This window comes from Sander lucioperca, chromosome 4, assembly GCF_008315115.2.
Source record: "Sander lucioperca isolate FBNREF2018 chromosome 4, SLUC_FBN_1.2, whole genome shotgun sequence".
In the NCBI taxonomy this organism is placed as follows: domain Eukaryota; kingdom Metazoa; phylum Chordata; class Actinopteri; order Perciformes; family Percidae; genus Sander; species Sander lucioperca.
The window spans coordinates 8,608,527-8,628,660 of record NC_050176.1 but is presented as its reverse complement, the minus strand read 5'-3'; the positions used below and the strand labels follow the sequence as shown (position 1 = coordinate 8,628,660).

The 20,134-nt window shown below is 41.3% G+C and overlaps 2 protein-coding genes across 8 annotated transcripts in view; one reads left to right on the top strand and one right to left on the bottom strand.

The window, feature by feature from the left end:
* LOC116043050 (nucleosome-remodeling factor subunit BPTF) overlaps positions 1–11,849 on the top strand; it is a 48,144-nt gene extending 36,295 nt beyond the window's left edge. For 6 of the 7 annotated variants that reach the window (XM_036000364.1, XM_036000360.1, XM_036000363.1 and 3 more), the window contains 7 exons: positions 1,259–1,484; positions 1,771–2,096; positions 2,674–2,847; positions 3,268–3,460; positions 4,206–4,290; positions 6,634–6,820; positions 9,421–11,849. In XM_036000364.1, coding sequence (XP_035856257.1) covers positions 1,259–1,484; positions 1,771–2,096; positions 2,674–2,847; positions 3,268–3,460; positions 4,206–4,290; positions 6,634–6,820; positions 9,421–9,457 — 1,228 coding nt within the window. In that variant the 3' untranslated portion in view covers positions 9,458–11,849. Of the gene's footprint in view, positions 1–1,258; positions 1,485–1,770; positions 2,097–2,673; positions 2,848–3,267; positions 3,461–4,205; positions 4,291–6,633; positions 6,821–8,496; positions 8,956–9,420 lie in introns of those variants that run through there. The other variant, XM_036000362.1, reaches the window with a different exon arrangement.
* Positions 11,850–13,778: 1,929 nt separating this feature from the next.
* On the bottom strand, positions 13,779–19,836 carry LOC116043042. The gene is made up of 5 exons (XM_031289543.2): positions 19,711–19,836; positions 18,258–18,929; positions 16,823–16,909; positions 16,519–16,710; positions 13,779–15,654 (listed from the first exon to the last, which is right to left on the bottom strand). The coding sequence occupies exons 1-5, from the start codon at positions 19,781–19,783 to the stop codon at positions 15,467–15,469; spliced, it is 1,212 nt and encodes a 403-aa protein (XP_031145403.1). The 5' UTR covers positions 19,784–19,836; the 3' UTR covers positions 13,779–15,466.
* Between the last annotated feature and the right edge of the window lie 298 nt (positions 19,837–20,134).

The window sequence follows — 20,134 nt, the reverse complement described above, 5'->3', positions numbered from 1 at the left end:
TAACCAAAAAAATACACTTAAATTATGGCTTCAGCAATACCTTTTATTAAATTCCTTCAAAGTCTTCACTACATGTTACTACATGTTGACTGGTTGGCGAAAGGCCTAGTACCCTCAGCCCGTAATTCTATTTTCTTCTTCATTGCTAAATATAGGGCCGTGCACATGACCCTGAATCCCCATGTGCATTTCAATTTGCTTGAATTTGCGCGTATGACCTTTCTTCCTCCCTTTCTTATGTTTACAAGATCACCGTGGCTTCCCAGTCGTCATCTATCTGTCCATCTCTCACCATACCGCTCTTCCAACCCTCAGCTCTACTCCCATGCGACTGAGGCACAGAGTCTCATACAAATAAACACTGGACAACTAAATACCCCTCTAACATCTGTGAGACACGTGGCCCAGTAACATCACTACTCTGACTGCTTGGTTCTCACAGGAATGATGGCACAACAGCATCGCTTTTAGGAACTAGCCAAGTTAGGTTTAGGATTTTAAAAAGCTATGTTGTTTGTACTAGTGGACGTTGCTGGGAAAAGCAAACTGTTTGATTTCCCAAGATTATTATTTGATATCTTATTTGATAGTTTGCAGCAGAGAAAGGAAAGATCTAGAGCTTAGTCAAACCCTGGACTTTGTATTTACATAGCGTTACATAGAGTTGCCAGAACTTCAAAGACTTGTGTTGAGAGAAATGCTTTCATTGTTCATTGACCCACACACTGCTATTTCTTACATGTGGAAAGTTAGATGTTCACTTTTTTTGAAATAGCCAATAGCTGTGCAGGTTGTACTCTCTGAAACATTGAAGCATTGTTTGGATTAATCAACTCCTGCCCACTGGTGTGTCAGAGGGATAACTTTCTTCCTCTGTGACTTTGACTGTACTGACTCTCTGAATTCAAGATTCCGATATGTGATAATCCTTTCCCCCCCTTCTTTTTTATCCTTCTCTCTCAGCAGGAGTATTATATGTATTTTATGCCTTTAAAAATACCTTGATTGGGCCACAGCCATATTTCACATGGGTCCTCATTAGATTCACTCTGGCTATTTCTTGAGCTGTGTTTTTAGGCAAGACTGTACATTTTTCGACTGTATTCAAGGGGCTGTTCATCCTTTTATATACAGTAATTCACTATTCTACACAATATGCATTTATGGTCCTCTAACTTTAAAGGTAAGGAGGATATAAGTCAAGTAAGAAAAATGTATTCCTTATTTATCTTCCTTTTTCCTGTCTGTCTCTGTCCAGGATGATCGTATGCAACCAGGTGATGAAGTTCATCCTTGACCGGATAGACAAAGATGAGAGGCAGGCAGCCAAGAGGAGGAAGAAAGAGGAGGTGGTGGAGGCAAAGAGGAGGTTGGCCAACGCCAGCAAGCTCTCCTCGCTCCTTTACAGACACAAAGAGAGCCTCAAGATGGAGATCCTGAAGAAGCGGGCGCTTCTCGACAAGGAGCTGCAGCTAGAGGCCCAGGTATGAAGGCAGGGAGGGAGGGACAAAATAGTGTCCTTTCAAACACCATCCAATGCAAACTTTTTCAAAACAAGGAGGTACATAAAAAATTAAGAAAATGGTCTCAAGAATGCATAAAGCTTTGCACACTCAGCATGCAGTTTAAAACATAATTATAAAGAGGTGTGACAAATGGCATTGGAAACACCTCTGTCCCTTAAAAACATTATTAATCATAAAGACAGTATCTGAATTCAGTGTTCTCCAACCATTTTGACCACATCTGTCCTGACATTACACTCCTCAGGAGGAGCTAAAGAGGGACCTGTTGCGGATGCGGAGAGAGAAGGAGAGGGCTCAGGCTGCAGCCCAGCAGGCGGCCCAGGCCGCCGCCGCGGCCGCCGCCCACAACCAACAGCAGCATACTCTGGCACACACACATGGCATCACCTCTCAACACCACCTCACCACAGGCATCACCTCCACACACAAGAGGAAACGGGAGGAGGAGAGGGATACTACGACATCAGCCAAGTCCAAGAAGAAGAAGATGATATCGACAACGAGCACCAAGGAGAGCAAAAAGGACACCAAGCTCTACTGCGTCTGCAAGACACCCTACGACGAGACCAAGTATGATGAAGCTCTCTGGAGTACTCTAATTGAAATACTATATTACCCAGGGGCAGGCATGGTAGTGGTAGGCACAATAAAACACTGTTATAAATAAAGAATTCCCCCAAAAAGTAGAATCTAATGGTAACCTTTATAACTTTTCCATCAACCTTCGTAGGAACTCAGAAACTTAACCTGCATTTCAACTTCCAGTTTTGATTGCTGCCTCCCAAAAAGTCCCAGCTCCTCGAGGTTGTACTTTCCAATGGTCCAGAAACTATAAGGGTAGAGTTTACGGTACTGAACTTGCTGACTGGTCAAACACAAGCCTCCAGACTGCAGCAACAAGTGTAGAGCATTCATTCAGCCTGTGAGCAAGCACTGGTTGTAGAATCAATATTAGGACGAGGGATGGAATTTCGTTTAAAGTTGATGCTTAAACATCAGTTGTGCAGCCGACTTCCATACGAGTGAAAATGTACTAAAGTGGAAAAGCAACATGTTAAAAAAAAAAAGTTTGGTATATGTATTGACATACTGTAAACTAGTGTGTCTCCTGCGAGACATTAGTTACAACACCTTTGTATCTCTAAAGGTTCTACATTGGCTGCGACCTGTGTACCAACTGGTATCACGGAGACTGTGTGGGCATCACAGAGAAGGAGGCCAAGAAGATGGACGACTACATCTGTGTGGAGTGTAAACGGGGCCAGGAGGGCAGCACAGAGGAGCTGTTCTGCATCTGTCAGACGCCATACGACGAGTCCCAGTAAGGAGCTGCAGTAGTATGTTTGGCAAACGCGACTGTAAACAATCATCATTGTTGGTGCTTTAAATGCAAAACTGGGTTGAGGCATAATAGAAGAGAAATAATCGGAAAATGTACAATCTCTCCAAGATCTAGCCTGCTGTTCCCAAGTGCTTGGGTTGCCTTACAAGTTAATCTGATCAGAAATCATAAAGAAGAGATTAAATGTGAAAAAGTAACGTTATGTGTTTTTTTGCTTTGCTTAACCAATGTTGTTGCTTCGAGGAAATCACATTTAGGTCTCTGTTTTGCCACGCTAACCTAACTACATGTTATCATCATCTCTGCTCTATTAATGATTATTTATTTATTTATGAAGCACATGGAAATACAATGCAAATGGCCCTTCATTACAAGTAAAAGTACGTCTTGCCTTTCCAGGTTCTACATCGGCTGTGACCGGTGTCAGAACTGGTACCACGGTCGCTGTGTGGGCATCCTGCAGAGCGAGGCCAACCACATCGACGAATACGTGTGCCCACAATGTCAGTCGACAGAGGACGCCATGACGGTCTTCACGCCGCTTACGGACAAAGATTATGAGGGCCTGCGGAGAATCCTGCGTTCCTTACAGGTAAACAGAGTCATTGTCGCTGCACAAACACACGTGCTTCTAGTGTACTGTATACAGTGATGTATATACAATGTTTGTACTACAGCCAAGCTCGCTAATTTCACTTACCTGGCATCTCAGGGGTAAAACACTACAGTAAGAAAGAAACAATGAATGCTCTAGTACTTTTTTTTTTTAATATACACTGGTAAAAGTTAACCCCATAAATACAGTAAAATTCTATTCTGCAAACCAAAGCAATGGGTAAACTGAATTTCGGGGAGGTTTACTCTTATACATTGCATTTACTGTACAGGTACATGAACACGGTCAGCAGTAGCTGAAGCAGCAGCGACACTGTAATTACAAGAAATAGACGGAACGCTAACATAGTTCGTCGTCGCCCCACTGCAGTGTAAGAGCAGCAAACAAAAGTCCTCTGTGTCTGTCTTATCTGATGGGTTCGGCTCCCCAGAGCGCTACTTGGACAGCTGCCTGGTCTCAGCATTTTCTGTAGCTTTCCTTTTCTTCTCTCTTCCTCCTCCTACCTCTTCTCTCGTTTTCTCCTCCTCTCTCCAGTGTATGTGTGAGAGAGGGAGAGAGATAGAAGTGTGGAAGAAGGTAAGGGAGAACATCTGTGTTGACCCACCTGCTTCCAGTGTCATTTTCATGGTGCTGTTTGTTTTTCTTCATTGGTTTCAACTTTTTTTTTTTTTTCTTTCTTTCTCTTTATCTCTCTCTCTCACGGCCCCTCCCTCCTCTGCAGGCACATAAAATGGCATGGCCGTTCCTGGAACCAGTGGACCCAAACGACGCCCCGGACTACTACAGGGTTATCAAGGAACCAATGGGTGAGATGAAATGTGTAAAAGCACACAAACATAATAGTGATTCTGACAACAAGGTCTGTAATTTAATGCTTCCCAGCGGCTGTACTCGGGGGAATTAGCCTCCAGTCCCATTTAGCTCAGCAGCTACTCTGGACCCGAGCATTTTCTGTGGTCTTCATGCCATTGAAGGCCTGTAATTGTGCACATATCCTTACCTTTCTGCATTCCCCTCCTTTTCTCATGAGTATTATCACTGACCTGCTTTGGAAAGCATTAATTTGCCATTGCTTCCCATTGATAGCCTTTTGGAATAAAATGCATATTAATGAGGAAAATCTAGAAACTAATTACAAATCTTAAGTGCCATACAAATGTCGTATGTTTTAGTTCATTTAAGATAAGATAAGATAAACCTTTATTGTCATTGCACAGAGACCCATACAATGAAACTGTGAGTGCCACAACTGAAGATGCATTAGAGATGTAAAAAAAAAACAAGATAGACAATAAATAGTTACAAGAATTGCCATTAGCTGGTGAGGCTGGTTTTCCACAGCATACCATTAGTTTATAAGGCTGATTAATGTGCTTTTCCTGCCTTGGTTTTCATTTATGGTCGCCTTCATTTTTTTGTCTGTGCTGTTGCTGCAGGTGAATTCACCCTTACCCTTAAACCCTTAAACCCAATTTTGTGTAAACCGAAAAGTGGCACAATAACAATAAAATCATCCCAGGGAGTGTCTGCAAACAGACCTGTTTTGGCCCTTTGCATCTATTTCAGTGACATTTTGCAGGTGTGAAAGATTATCTGTCAACAATTTTGGTAAAAGTGATGCATCAAGGTAAAATACCTTCTGGAATGTAAGAATGTTGCTCTTCTCTCTTTTGTATCATTATTAACTGAATATCTTTGCATTTTGGACTGTTGGTTGAGCAAAATCACCTTATTCATTAATCACCTATTTTTGACATTTTACAGACATGATAAATGATTAAATGGATTTATTGATAATAAAAATAGTTGATAACGTTTCAGCCCTGGGTTATATCATACAACATAATGCACAGTATTATAGGTAACTATTAAAAGAAAGCAGTGATCCATGCTTTCTGAATGCTGAGCTCTTCAAACTTAGTTAAAACCTATCTTTTGTGGAGTGGCTTTACAATGTGGACATTATTTTAGTGTTGCACTTTGTGGCTTTGTTATGTCAGAAAATATTAAAAACCGTGACTCATGAATCAGCAGATTACCAAAACTGGGAGCAATCACCATTCGGAAGATAAAATTGCCTCAGTAGTGCTGTTTGCATTTCCTAATTGCTTCAGGTTACTGGAAGCAACACCCAGTCTCTATATCTTAAACACTGAAACACAGCCACAAGGAGGCCAGCAGGGAGGAAGCCCTCCAACTCAGATCAAACCAGCCATGTAAATGGGGACTTACGTCAGCAGGGCCTTTTTGAACTTCCACACAAACAAACCGTTAATGAGCTGGTCCGGGTCTGCCGGGCTCCCTGTGGAAAGGGACCAGCCCCACACTTAGCTCCTGTTGGCCCGGTCCTGGAAACTCTAGTCCTCCCCTCTCCCTTCCACTGCAAAAAAAAAAAAAAAAAACCTTGTTGGTTTTCATAAAAAAAGAGCATTTGGCTGGTGTAGCTGCAGCCGTTGGTAGTTTTTGGAGGGTTTCAGGATGAAATCTGATGACAGAGAAGAAGGAGGTCTTTGATATTGACCATGAGTTTGCAAGCCCCTGGCCAGCTGGGTGGGGGTTAAGGAGGTTAAGAGGGGGGGGTGTATGTTTGTTTAAAACGCAGGCCCGGGGACGCCGTGCAGAGCGTCTGAAGCTTTGGCTGTTACCAGTTAGCTTCCTCGCTAACTCAATCTTGTTTTTTTTCTAACTTGATTTAACCAGATTAGTAACGCTGAAAGCTCTTTTTTTATGGGAGACCTAGACTTGGAAGCACTAATTTGATGCTCGGATAATGACGCTCTCCTCAGGAATGACAAATCGGTCAGATCTCAGTAACTGATCTGGAAGGCTGACTAGATCGAGGTTAAAGCTGGCAGAGGTTTTGGATTTTTGCTGTCACATATAAAGTGATGAACTGTGCTCCCAGGAAACATATTTGAATGTCTGTCAAACACATGCCACATAAGCTTCAATTACTTTGAAGCAGGCATGCTGATTTGTGGAACAAAGTCGATTAGAAAAGCCAGATATTTATCTGCCGCTTCCGCTTATGTGATGTTTGTCTCTGGCAAGAGTTCACACTTAAATAAGTAGGGTCTTTTATTCATTTCTATTAAATACTGTTTATACAATCATTAACCAAATATATTTTTGAATCCCCTTTTACTTAGACCTTTCCACTATGGAGGAGAGGATACAGAAGCGCGAATACATCAAGTTGACAGAGTTTGTGGCGGACATGACCAAAATCTTCGACAACTGCCGCTACTACAACCCCAGTGACTCGCCCTTCTACCAGTGTGCTGAGGTTCTGGAGACCTTCTTTGTCCAGAAACTCAAAGGGTTCAAAGCCAGCAGGTAAGATGGGGATAATGATAATGATCAGCACTGATGAGGGGAGAAAGAAAAAAAAAAAAACAGAAATATGGCAGCAGGTGACTTTGAGAACAGCAAGGCAGTGTAAGCCCCTGGGTCAGAGAATGAAGTGTCCTTAAGAAAGAGACATAAGTCATTAGCAGTTCCAGATGTGCTGCTGGTTAGCTGACTCCGGCCTCCTTGGAGTTTGAGTGGAAGTACACTTTCTCCAATAAGAGCAATACAATTTGTCGGACGGTTGTGGAGTTCATTGATTCCTTCTTCTCTTTGATTTCCTGGCTCACCATCTAGTGCTGCCTCTAAACATTTAATTTAAATCATGTTGTTTTTTTGTTCTTTGGAGTCGTGACTGAATGCTCATAAAACCAGCAAGCTTCTTCTGTCTTCTGAACAAGTCAGCATAAGACACTGACACGGTTAAATCTCCACAAATTCATTTTAAGTGATTGGTTACACTTTACTTGAAGGTCGCTACATAAGAGTGACATGACACTGTCATGAACGTGTCATAAATATTATAAACAAGTCATGAACGTTTATGACGTAACGCAGTCATTAAGTGTCATTCGGTTTTTGTCATGACAAGTAGGGGTTAGAGTTATGGTTAGGGTTCATGTGTCATGACGGTGTCATGTCACTCTTATGTAGATACCTTCAAGTAAAGTGTTACCGAATGATTTATATAATACTTTTGGATTATTTTAAAAGCCTGAATTGTTTGGGCCTCTGCAAGGGATGCATGCCTTTCCCTACCCTCCATACCTTTTCTGTGGGCTGTATGAACTTTCACTCACCCCCTTGATCCTCTACAGTTTCATGTTGGTGGTATCTTCATTCGGCCTTCAGTCAGCTGATTTTCCACCCATTCAGCTTTCATCATGTAATGAAGGTGCATTTTCGGCTGTGATGTTTTTAGTGGAGTTCTGTAAAGTAAAGATTTGAGCTCTTACCACCTATTATTTTAAGAAATAGTAAGTTGAAACCTAAGCCAATAAAACGCCAAGTTTTTACTTTTTCACCAAACAGTTGGTAGCACTCACTGCTCAATCAGGGCTCAGGTTCCAACTGAGAACCAAAGCTTTATATCATCTGTAATGTTTGACCCTGTTCTTTATCGATGCTCTTACTGCTCTTCCAGCATATACTGCCGTATGAAAGCAGCAAATAAGCTCTAATAACTCCACCTCTAAACTCACCTCACTGCATTGCCCTCACTGTGTGATGTGATTGCTTAAGGTGGATGTACACTACAAGATTTTAGCAACAGGTTGATTCATATTTACATACAATCCTTGTCGTTTATATGCCTTTGCTGTTCTTTTTTTTTAACTTTGTACTTAATGTGGTTATTTACTGAAGAACAAGCTGAACATTTCATGTCAAGTTTAAGTAGTTCAGTAAGTCTTGTGGTTTGCATCCAGCTATGTGCCTTAAACGGTGATGTGCTTCACCCGCATGTATTTACACCATCCATTCCCTTTCTGTCTCTCTCTCTCCCTCCCTCTCTCCCTCCCTCTCTCCCTCCCTCTCTCCCTCTCCCTCTCCCTCTCCCTCTCCCTCTCTCTCTCTCTCTCTCTCTCTCTCTCTCTCTCTCTCTCTCTCTGTCTCTCTCTCTCTCTCTCTGTCTCTGTCTCTCTCTGTCTCTCTCTCTCTCGCAGATTGTGATGTCAAACTCCTGAGTGCTGGGGTCACTCTTTACTTGTTTAAAACAGCGTTAAAAACTTTGTAAGAAAGTACATATATTAAGCCACACTGTAGGTGTGATCCTTTTTTTTTATTTTAGAAGCAAAGGAAAGAAAAAAAAGTTTCTACTGTCTAATAATGGCAGCCATGTTGGTAACACAAAGCAGTCAAGGGAAAATGTATTTTCTTACACTTCTTGCAACAGATGACTGATATTTTGTTTATGTTTGAGTTGGATATAGGACAACATATACAGTTTGTCATTCTCTTTCTTGAGATTGTTTTGAAAAACAAAAAGCTATTGATTTTGATTGTAAAATCTGTCTTCAGTTCCACACACAGATAACTTATCTTTTAATTTGACATAACTGTTTATGGAATTAGTCATAACATGCTGCAGCAGAACATTTTTACCTCATTTCTTAGCCAAGAATAAAAAAAAGCATGCAACATTTACTAGTTTCTTTTTATTGGCTGTACCCATGTATAATGTTATTTTATGTGCATATTATATCTTTTTGTGAAGGACTATTTTTATGTTCTAAAGGAAATAATGGTAGGACCTGTAAAGATAGATTGGAGAAAAATGTAGTTTAGCTTCTCTGTTCTAAATATGGCAAGCTTGACAGTCTCCAGTTTAAAAACAAAAGTCCTTGTACATACACTGTTTGGCCGACATCATATCATACACTTAAATAACATTTCACCAACATGGCTGCTTGGTCTTTGTCAAAAGTGTCTGACCCACTGGCAACCAATTCATGTTTTTATTTGTTTTTTTGTTTTTTTTTGTATTTCCCCTAGTGCATATTTTTGTCATATTGTAAAGCTTTTAATAAAAAAGGAAACAAGACTTTTTCCAACTGTTTTCTTCCTCCTTTCTTTGCCTGTCTCTGTAGGTCTCATAACAACAAACTACAATCAGCTGCATCTTAGCTCCCTCCTAAAATCCAAGTGTCAAAAAGACAAGCCTTGTGGTTCCCTCTGAATGATTAAGCCCCGTGGTCCAAGTCAGGCTGCATCTGAACCGGAGCCCTCTCTGCAGGAGAGCACGCTCCCAGCTGAAAATCAGCTCGCACTGGTGACAAAAGCGCCCAACCTCCGACACCTCCATTGCAGTGCTAAGTGGAGAGATGAGCCCCTTTTCTTTTAAAGTGTCACTGGGACGTAATGGCAAAGAAGTCCCACCTTCAGACCAGGGCCAGGATGGCTATGCACTCTGTCTGGCAGCCTGCTTCATCCCAACCAGCCATTCCTGCCAGCGCATCCCACCCATGAGAAGAAAGATCTAGATGGGGAAACGCAGAAAAAGTTGATAAGTTGGCTGGTTGGATGTTAAGTGGCAGTCTGTCACGTCAGCAGCAGACTCTTAAAACAGTTGTGTTCGTACTGTAGCTGATCACTATTTTTGTGTATCCTCTATAGCAAAGTGTCAGCTTTGATCTTTCCACCCAGGGGTGCGTTTTAATATTTGTTGAAACATCCCAATAAAGCCTAGTCCCTGCCTTACATGGAAATGTCCACAAGGTCAAAGTGAAAATGCTTCACATGTGGCAAAAGGCATCACAACCATGTACAGTACCTTGGAGTTCATTCTCCTCATATTTAACGACTGTATGCCCCAAACCAGCAATTTATTGTTCCCCCACCAGTAAAAAAATAACCCTATTGAAGCCGATCAGTTTCAGATCCACTTTGTGCAGCCAATCTCACCTTCCATGTTTCACACCTAACTCCACTGCACCCTGTTATTTTGACTAAACCCTCAGTTGTGTAGCCCTGCACAAAGCTTGAAGCAGCCTCGATGGCACATTCACATTCAGTAGTACATTTCACTGTACATTCCCTGTCACTGTAGCCTGATGCTGAGATGCTCCATTTGCAATCGAAAATAGATTTCTGAAAACTAGTCAGAAGGTGAGTTTTTCTGTTGGATTTAAATCACCACATATAGGCCTAGACAGCGCTCTCTCTCAAGTAATTCAAGGGGTATTTATTTTTCATCTGAGGGCTGTCGTGTTAATTTCCAGCAGGAAATACCCAGAACCGGCCATCCCACCACACCCTGCTCCTCTTTTGACCTTTTACCATGTTGTGTTCTTCTAAAATGCAAGTTAATAATGTTAACTAGCTCTGTTCTCCTTTAAACTTGACCATTTGGAAGGAGGTCAAGTAGTGAGGAAGCGCAACTGTTAGGCCTTCAGGGAAGGTGAAACTTGTACAAGGCTTAACTAACCCACGTGTACTGTACCTCCCTCCATACACACACACACACTGTCTCGTCAAAAGCTCTGTTTCTGTCAGTGGCTGAGTCTGTAAGGCTCTCCCCCCTTATCTATCAGCCACTTCTTCCAACATATTTCATTGAGGTTGACAGGTTGGCTCACATATGTCTCTCAACTCGCCCTCAAAGCATGGTTAAGTAATTGGATAATGGACTTTTCCACTCAGCATCAACTCAGTTATGTTGCGGTCTGCTGCAGTATGTCTGGGAATAAACTTTGAGTGGGGACTCGGGAGTCTTTGTACCGTGGGGTTTGTATGAAAATTTTATAGCTACATTTTTATCATATTTGGGAACATTTTTGTAATCTGTAATTATCAGTTTTGTAGGAGGGGGAGCAGTCATAATACATGGTTGTCTTTAAGTTGTTAATTAATAAATTAAAAAAACTAGGCAAATGTTTTGGTTTCAATCAGTTTTTTGTGTGTATTTGCAGAGTTGAGAGATAATGTAGCTGCCTATCTTCTTTACTGTGTTTGTGTGTCTTTCACACAAATGTCCGTGACTTTGTAATCTGATGATAATGATGTGTTTCATCCACTGTTTGAAACCTCTATTGTATATTATGGCTGTCCAAATATGTAGAGATAAAAGATTTTTAGAGCAGTAGAAACTTTTATTTTTCACTCTTTGAACCAGCAACTAAGCCCGCCTGTATATTTTAACTGTCTATTTTTTTCTCTTTAATTGAAGTGAACTCTACATTTTAGAAGAAATGGCTCTTTATATTAAAAGTGCTGCATATTGTGAGCATAAGGGTTTTGAATGGGTGAGAGTGACATAGTTAACTCTTGTAAAGAGTTTTTTTTTGTAAGAAACCAACCAGTTCAACATAACTTCTACAGTATATTGACATTGCATTTCTTGTATTATTTATTCATATCAATGAAAAGTTCTCCGTTTTTTTAGTAATATTGAGGAAACGTAACTGCAGATAAAAAAAAGAACTATGTTTTTAACTGATTGTGGCAACTCTGAAGAGATTCTCTTTTGTACTTGATAGGACATTTCATCCTAGATAATAAAGTAATGTTTTTGACACCAGCTTTCGAAAGAGTTGTGTTTTCTTTGATTGACAGATAGGTGCCTGACCCTGCAGAGCTCTAAAAGGGATCACAAGAACCTTGAATTGGCTTCTGGATTTGATGGGGAGGCAGTGTACACAAATCAAGATCGGTGTCTCGTGAGACCTTTTGGAGCTTAGCAACAGCATTTTGGACCACTTGTAAGTGATCCAGGGATGTTTTGCTAAAGCAAGTGAAGAGGGAGTTACATTTGCTGAGACAGGATGGAATGAATGCATGAGTAATATCTCCATCTCAATGAGTCTATGCCTCACAATGTTCCTTAGCTGGAAAAAACAAGAATGAATCAAACACAAGGTATTGGTCAAGAGTAAGTGCCCAGTCCATAGTGATACTTAGGTTTTGTACAGAACACTTAAAAGCAGAGGAAAGAAAACCGAGACCTTCCATTTCTTTAGGGACAAGGCTGGGTGTGACAGCAATAACATGTTTTGTCGGTGTTGAAGAAATTATCTGCCATCTATGTTTTATAGAGTTTAGGTAGTTGGGTGGTAATTATGAGGCTTAAAGTGAGATGTATAATATTGAACATTGTCTGCATAGCAGTGATAGGAGATATCTAAAATGACGTATTAGGGGCATCCCTGTGGCTTAGGGGTTAAGACCCTGGGGACTTGTTGCAACTCTGTCTCTCTCATTTCCTGTCGACTCTACTACTTCTCTTTAAATTTTTTTAAACATCAAAAGTGCCCCAAAAATGACTTATCTGCCCAAGGAGAAGCATATACAAGGCAAACTCCTGAGTTAACATCTAGTTGTATGGCCATATACATACATAGATATTGATATCACATAGATGTGATAGATGTTTATATATATATATATATATATATATATATATATATATATATATATATATATATATATATATATATATATATATATATATATATGTGTGTGTGTGTTATGTAAATAAATCTGCACTTGATCAAGTAATGACAAACTAATTACTATCTAATACAGACACAATGCACAGAGACTGGGAGAAACAGAGGGCTCAGTTGAACCCACAGCTCATTATTCCCCTGGGGGCCTTTAGTGAGTTAATCCAGTCCTCAATCTTCTTAACTCTTGTCAATTATCTGGAGCTTTAACTGAAAAGTGTGCATACTTGTGATCGCTGAAGGACAAGGTCATGACTTCCAACACACTCACACACAATCTTCCTGTGATCAAATTATCAGCAAGACACGTAAAAGCCACCTCCGAGGTTGACCTTTAACTCTCCTCTCACACCCTTCTCCCCCACCTCCCTCTCTTAACTCCCCACTCAAACCACTAAATGAATCCAGAGGCTCGCATGGACGCCGCGAGCACCGCAGATGGCCACAAGCCCCAAGTGGTTTCAATCCACCACCCTTGTCTCTTTCTCTCACTCCCCCCTTGTGGCTTGAGGGCAATCACACAGGAAGCAACTTTGAGATATTCCCACCTCCCTCTCCTCGCTCCCCGCTTTTTTCTCCCTCCCTCTCCTTTACATCCTCTGCGATGAGGAATGTCCTCCCGCTGCGATAGTAGCCAAGATGTGGAGCAGCCTCCTGTTTCCTGCCCGCCTGCATCTGTTCCCTCCAGCGCTGATCCCAGATAGAGGCTTCCGCGAGCCTGGGAACTGACCGGCCGAGCTGACAGACAGACAGAGGGCGAGAAAAGAGGCTTAGCCCTGGCTGCCTTGACGTCCAAGTTCCCAAGTCAGTCTCTCTTCCCGGAGGCCAGACAGAGACCATGGTTGTTAAACTCTAATTAGAGTGTCTTACTTTTGGGGCTCCTTCCCGTGCAATCACTGGGAAGGATAATGAGGATCAATGTTTCAGTCAGTGGGTAGATATATGTGATAGCATGAGTGGAGGGTTGGTTTAAAGACAAATAAATTCCTCACGGGGTCATTGAGTACAAAACAAATACACATTTTTATTGGGTTCATGTATAGTAAAGCAATGTAAGCATTCAGTGCAAGTTTTCCCTGTCATGAGCTCAGAGTAGTACTGCAATCAAGCCAGGGATTTCTGATTAAATAAGAAGCTATCCCTTTAGAGAGACAGACCCAACCCCTCTTCTCCTGCTTCAATCCCGTCCCTGTCATTTTACATAATCTTTATTTCTCCTCCAACTTGCCCCTTGTCTCTCTCTTTCGCTGATCCTGCCGTAATACTTTAAATCCCCCCTTTTTGAGCTTTGGCTCTCCCACAGGAGGACGTGGTTGTGTGTAAGCAAGAAAACAAGAGCCATCCCAAAGAGGAGCTGTCACGGAGGCACTTTTTCCAGAGTCATGTGTCCAGGTGCGGAGAGGATCAGATTCCTGCGATTAGATATATGGCTTATTCCCTACAACAACACACCCCTTCCTCATTCAGCAAGGCCCCTTTTGATGTCCCAGTCTACTCTGGCAGATATTTCATCGTGGACACATAATTAAAGTTAGAAAAATAAGCTGCTCTCATGACAAGCAAAGGCCCTGTGCGCTCTCTCCCTTTTTCTCCCTCCTCCTCCACTGGGGTTTGTCGCTGCTTTTTCAGGCCCTTCATTCCCTCCCTTTGGTCCATGTTACAATAATAGTGCATTTCCTGCTTACCAATAACAACCACAGTGACAACATGCATGGGATCGAGTGTTACAAAACAATATTTGGTGCAATACAACATTTTGCATTCACATAAATTTAGAAGCATCATCGATTAATCAGAGGAATCAACATGATTAAAATGTTGGATTTTTGCAAAATGAGATCCATGGTTTCTACAGGTCTTAAAATGCACTAACCAACAGCCATTTTTTATTTAAAAAAAGAAAGAAAAAAAAAAGGATGTTTGTATGAAAAAAAAAGGTTTCTCTACAATATTGTGTAAAAGGGTTGTTTTCTGGAATTTCATTGTTTAATATGGGTGCATGCTTAGAAAAACTACTGCGCCAGCTAGAAAAACAACATTAAACCAGTTATCTTATCTGTAGGGATGTTCATATGTGTGCTTGGATTATAGTGGGAATAAAGAGACTGGATCTAACTCTGTTTCTCTCTCAGCACAAATATAGGCTTGCTAAATGCACATAAATAAAACAGTAACATGCCAATGTGACTGCTGATGCAAGATAATTATATACAGTATACCCTTTCTATAAACTAATTTTGTGGCTAAATGTTCTTCAGATGAGCCAAATATCCCTTTAAAAGTGAGCCAATTTTATAACTTTTTAATTTAGAGACTTCATGAACCAGTCATGAATGAATGAGGAGTTTGAGTGGAGTTGTTTTTTTGTTTTTTTTTAAATAATAGTGGGGACACCCTTGTTTGATGTCCCAAACGTAACAAAATGATTGTGGAATATCCATTTAATTAAAGCTGCTTGTGTTTTGTGTTTGTACCAAAAAGCCCACAAGTCAGTACTTCAGGAACTTTACAGAGGAGTAAAAAAGATGAACCAGGATAAGGATACATCATAGCAGTCCATGTGAAAATAAATCCATACCTTCCGCAAAAATGTCTTCTGTCTTGCACAATAATGAGGGGTTAGTTATGATCAGTTCAGGTAAGCTGCAATGTCTCTTCCCCTGCAGTAGGGGGCGATAGTCTTATCTTTGGTTCACCTACACCTGGATCGGGTGGCCTCCAGGGCTTTTTGGTGCCTCCGTTTGTTGAACCTCTTGACGTAGTTGTTGCTTCGCAGGAGGCCGTCTCCGGGCTTCAGTTTACCTCCCAGTAGGTTCAGGAGGTCACTTGGAAGATGGCGCCTCCTGTGGTAGATCTGGCCCATTATAATGTATCTGGTCCCTTGGGAACAAATAGGGGAAATGTTGAAGTGACTGGGAGAAAGTGCACAATTGAGCAATTTCCATGTTTGCACCAGTGGCGCCCCCAGAAATTTGCCATAGGGGTGTTCAGATGGGGCCACCAACAATCTTGGGGTGGCAATACTAATCATCTGATGTGCATAGACTAATACCGGTACTTTTAAAGGAATACTTTGCCGATTTAAACCAGCTCTGTGTCCTCTTTGTGTGGGCGGTGTGTTTAGATGAATGTTGTGAACGTTTGGCTTCCGTCCGTGGCGCCAGTGCAAGGAGCTCGCGCTCGAGCAGCGGAGGTCTGCCAAAAAACGCTCCGAAACTGCTGGGAGCTCCATGCACTGGCGCCACAGAGGGAAGCCAAACACCATTCATCTAAACACACCACCCACACTGCCATGACACAGAGCTGGATTTAAATCAACAAAATATCTCTTTAACATTTTGAGTTCCACAACAATCCTATTTTTTTTTATCTGTATATACATGTTAGGCAAGTCATTGTTCTTCAAATAGGCTAGGTGTCCTTTTCCCTTTTCCTTTTTTAAAAAGAGAAATATACAGCTTTTTGCATATAATGCATATGCAACTCGCAGGGGGGGGGGGGGGGGGGCAGGGGTGGTTTGGGGGACATGCTGAGCTCAGGAAAACATAATTCCCACATCCCACACATGAATACTTTGGTGGAAACTTATAATAGACTGCTTAATGGGCTTTGACACTTCTGCATACAGTATATGCCCTAACTTCTGTCTGAAATCAGTTTCATTCTTTTTTTACTAAACTAAACAGATTTTCTCATCTGATCCTTTAGTTTTATGAGGCTTCTGAGGGACCCTGCTACACTCACCGAGTTTGATGTCAGGGCAGGGCTTGCTGCACTTGTAGGTGTCCAGGACCAGAAGGCGAACTTTGAAGAAAAAGCTGTCTGGCGTCACATAGAGACGACTCATCTTGTAGAAGCCATCACTGCTCACCATCAGTGTAATGAGGCGTATTCCTTTACGCAACACATCGATGTCGTGAACTATCCCATTGACAGCTGTTAAAGAATGAAAGACATCATTTGTCAAAATGCGGGAAATTCATAACATTTTACTTTTGTTTTGTCTACCTTTGACAAATTCTATCTTTGTGTCTCGCTGGGTACTTACCAAACTCACTGTAGCAGTAATACTCTCTCTCCTCCTTCTCCTTCCTGCACTCGTTCATGCAGAAGGCATCATGTGTGAAGTCGGACTCTGTGGAGAAGAAGCAGCGGACAGGATGGAGGGATGAAAAGAAGAGAGAGAGTGACTGTCTCCTGCCAAGCCCGTACAGAGCCAGACTCTCATTCCAGCATCATTAGAAAAAGGACAAGGTTGTCATTACAAAATCTAGGTGTTGCATTCCTCCACATGGGACTGGAGGAGGTGGTGTGTGTGATGGGATCACATCCGTGTTACATTTTCTATCTTAATTACAATATTAGGGACATTCTCTCTTGCTTTGCATCAGTTTCATCACAACCTCACTGCACACAAAGGGAAACACTGACAGCCAGATTTGAGGGAAGTGGTTGTAATTAGTGGCAGGGGATATTCACTAACTACCAGTGGAAGGGTTCAAATCATTACTGTCATTATCACTCTCTGAGTGAACTTTATGAACTGTATATGTAGTATCTATCATATTACTATGACGCATTTACACAGAAGTAAAACCATTTATATGTCTAGGTTATTAATGGGGTATTTTGTAGCTTTTATTAGAAAGGAGTCGGTGGATAGTGACAGGAAATGTAGGAGCAGAGATGAGGGATGACATTCAACAAAGGTCCCTGGCCAGACTCAAACCAGGGACATTGCAATGACATGGTCAGCATGTTAAACCCATTGGCCATCCAAATGCACCAACAAATTTGGCGTTTGAGCCCTTTTATCCCTTTTATTTTAAAGGCATTTTGTTAATTTCGTAGTTTTGGCCCTTTTGTGATCAAATGTTACAATAAGCCTCTTTTAACTTGGCAGGAAAAAAAAAAAAAAAAAAAAAAATATATATATATATATATATATATATATATATACCATCATATAGCATATATAATTCAGTGACTAATACTAAACTAATACTAAATTAAAATATATTGTAGTTGGTTTTAGTCATTTTTCACTGTGATTGTGTAATGTCATATTTTAAAGGTTATTACTGGTTTATATAGCAAATGTTACTACTGTATATCTTTTGTCCTTTTTATTGTAATTTCAACCTGCCTAATGGACTACAGATGGAAATTAGCCCTTGGGCTACAATCTGCCACTTTTACGTGTACTGCTGTACATGTTCATCAAATGTGCATTGTCCTGAAATAATAAAATAAAATAAAAATAAAAATAAATACTGTGATATTGAGTGTCAACAATTTTCCCAGATGGCTAAACTCTTACATCATATAAATCTTTTGAAATATGTAATTCCAAAAGGGGAGTTTAAGAAATGATACAGCTGAAACGCAATACAGTAATATGTAAAGAATCTGAATATGTGGACAACTCAGTATCAATACACAGGTCAGCCTCCAAGGTTAGGACAGAACAAATCCCCCCATACCTCGCCTCAGGATGTCGAACTGGTAAAGCAGGCTGGAGGAGCGCCGGTTGAAGACGACAGGCGGGCGGCTGTTGTTCCGGGTCGCTGCACCGATAACTGACTGATAGAGACTGGATTTTCCCGGCCGGTTCTCCTCTGGGTCCAGCCGTCGGTTGGGGAGATCTCTGCGCGGGGAAGGGGCCGGTTGGTGCGGCTGAGCCTGAGGCTGTGTGTGGGGTGGACCCTTGGGTCTGGAGTTGAGGTGTCCTTCTGCTTCACTCTGCTGAGGAGGACTAATGTTGGACTGGGTGTCCTGGTTGGTTTTCTGCACAGTGCGGTTGTTGGCGGCAGCAGCAGCAGCTGTAGCTCCTGTCAGTGGGGTTTTGGGAAGCAGACCAGCAACTTCTGCTCTGGTTTTCTCGCTGTTGTGCTCCACCATACGGTCGCTCTTGGGGCCTTTTTTGCTCTTGTTGTGGGGGCCGTAGTGGCGAGGGATGGGAGCCAGGTCACTGTGCTTTGGCCAGACGGCAGAGGGTAGAGGATGGAGGGTAAATTTGGACTCGCCGGTCTTGCTGCTCTTCTCTAGAAGCTCGTTGATGGGCAGGGAGGGTTCTTTAACCACCATCCAGGTCTGGTTGCTCGGAGCTGGATCCACGAAGCTGGTCTGACCCTTTTCTATTAGGGTGTACAGCTCTGGGTTGACACAAACAAAAAGTTATACTTCAGACATTTCCTTCAATTATATATGATAGGCTATGTTAATGTAATATCAAAGCCTCTCTGGTCCTCCAGTAAGACAACAATGGATTAATTTAATTTACATAATAGACTAACTGTGGATGTTCCTTGAAGCTTAAGATCCTAAACCATGAAATATTATATATTTCATGGTTTAGGATCTTTCTTTAGCTTAATTAATAAAGTATGACAAATGTTTGTGTTAGTAGGCTACTTCAGTTGGAGGTTCATCATAATTAACTTTCATTGTGAGAACTAGACACTTTCATATACAGTATGACACGACCCAATTAGCACAAGTGGGTTGGCTATGTCTTACTGCATAAGAATCTACAGCTCACATATTAGATTTTAAAATTAACCAAATCATAAAAGTCCCCAAATCTATCTAAGTTATTATTGATGTAAAGTATTACTCACTTAGCATTTTATCTAAACCACATTAAATAATTGTTTTGGGATGTCATTTTTGTCGTTTTTGTTAAGAATAGCATTGATGTAATGGATACATTACCCCCCCCCCAGATGTAATGGATACATTACCCCACCCAAGTGTTGAACATTAAATAACAAATTATGACAGAGTAAGCTGCTGTGAAATTAAACCTGTATACAATGTATAGACCTCACTAAAAAGAAAGGAAACATTTAAAGCAACGAGGAAGGGTGTATGTAGAAGGAGGTCATGTTTTCTCCAACACATAACAACACTACAAATACAAAAAAGTGCACTCACCATTGACAACATGCTCCTCTGTCTTGTAAAGAGGAAACCCTAGAAACAAGAGAAACAGAATAATCCCCATCATCCTGGATGTTCAGTGTGGACACACTTTAAAGTCTGCTACAGAGAGGGTAATCCTGGGATTTTTATACAGGCTGCTCAGGAATGAGATGGGATGGGGTGGGCAGGGAGATGGTGGGACGTCCCTAACGCAGAAGTAAACACTTTGACATGACACTCCTTTCATTCATAAATGGATTCTAAAAAGGCTCCCATTGTTGTTTACAATATAAAAAGGCTAAATGTGGTTCTGTGTAAATATTTTCTGTTTACCAAGTAGGATTTTAGGTAAAAGAGAATAGGTTCACCTTCTGGTAGCCTATCTGGTGTCCAACAGAATGTTCAAAAGCGTCTGTATTGATTGCTTACTTGCTTT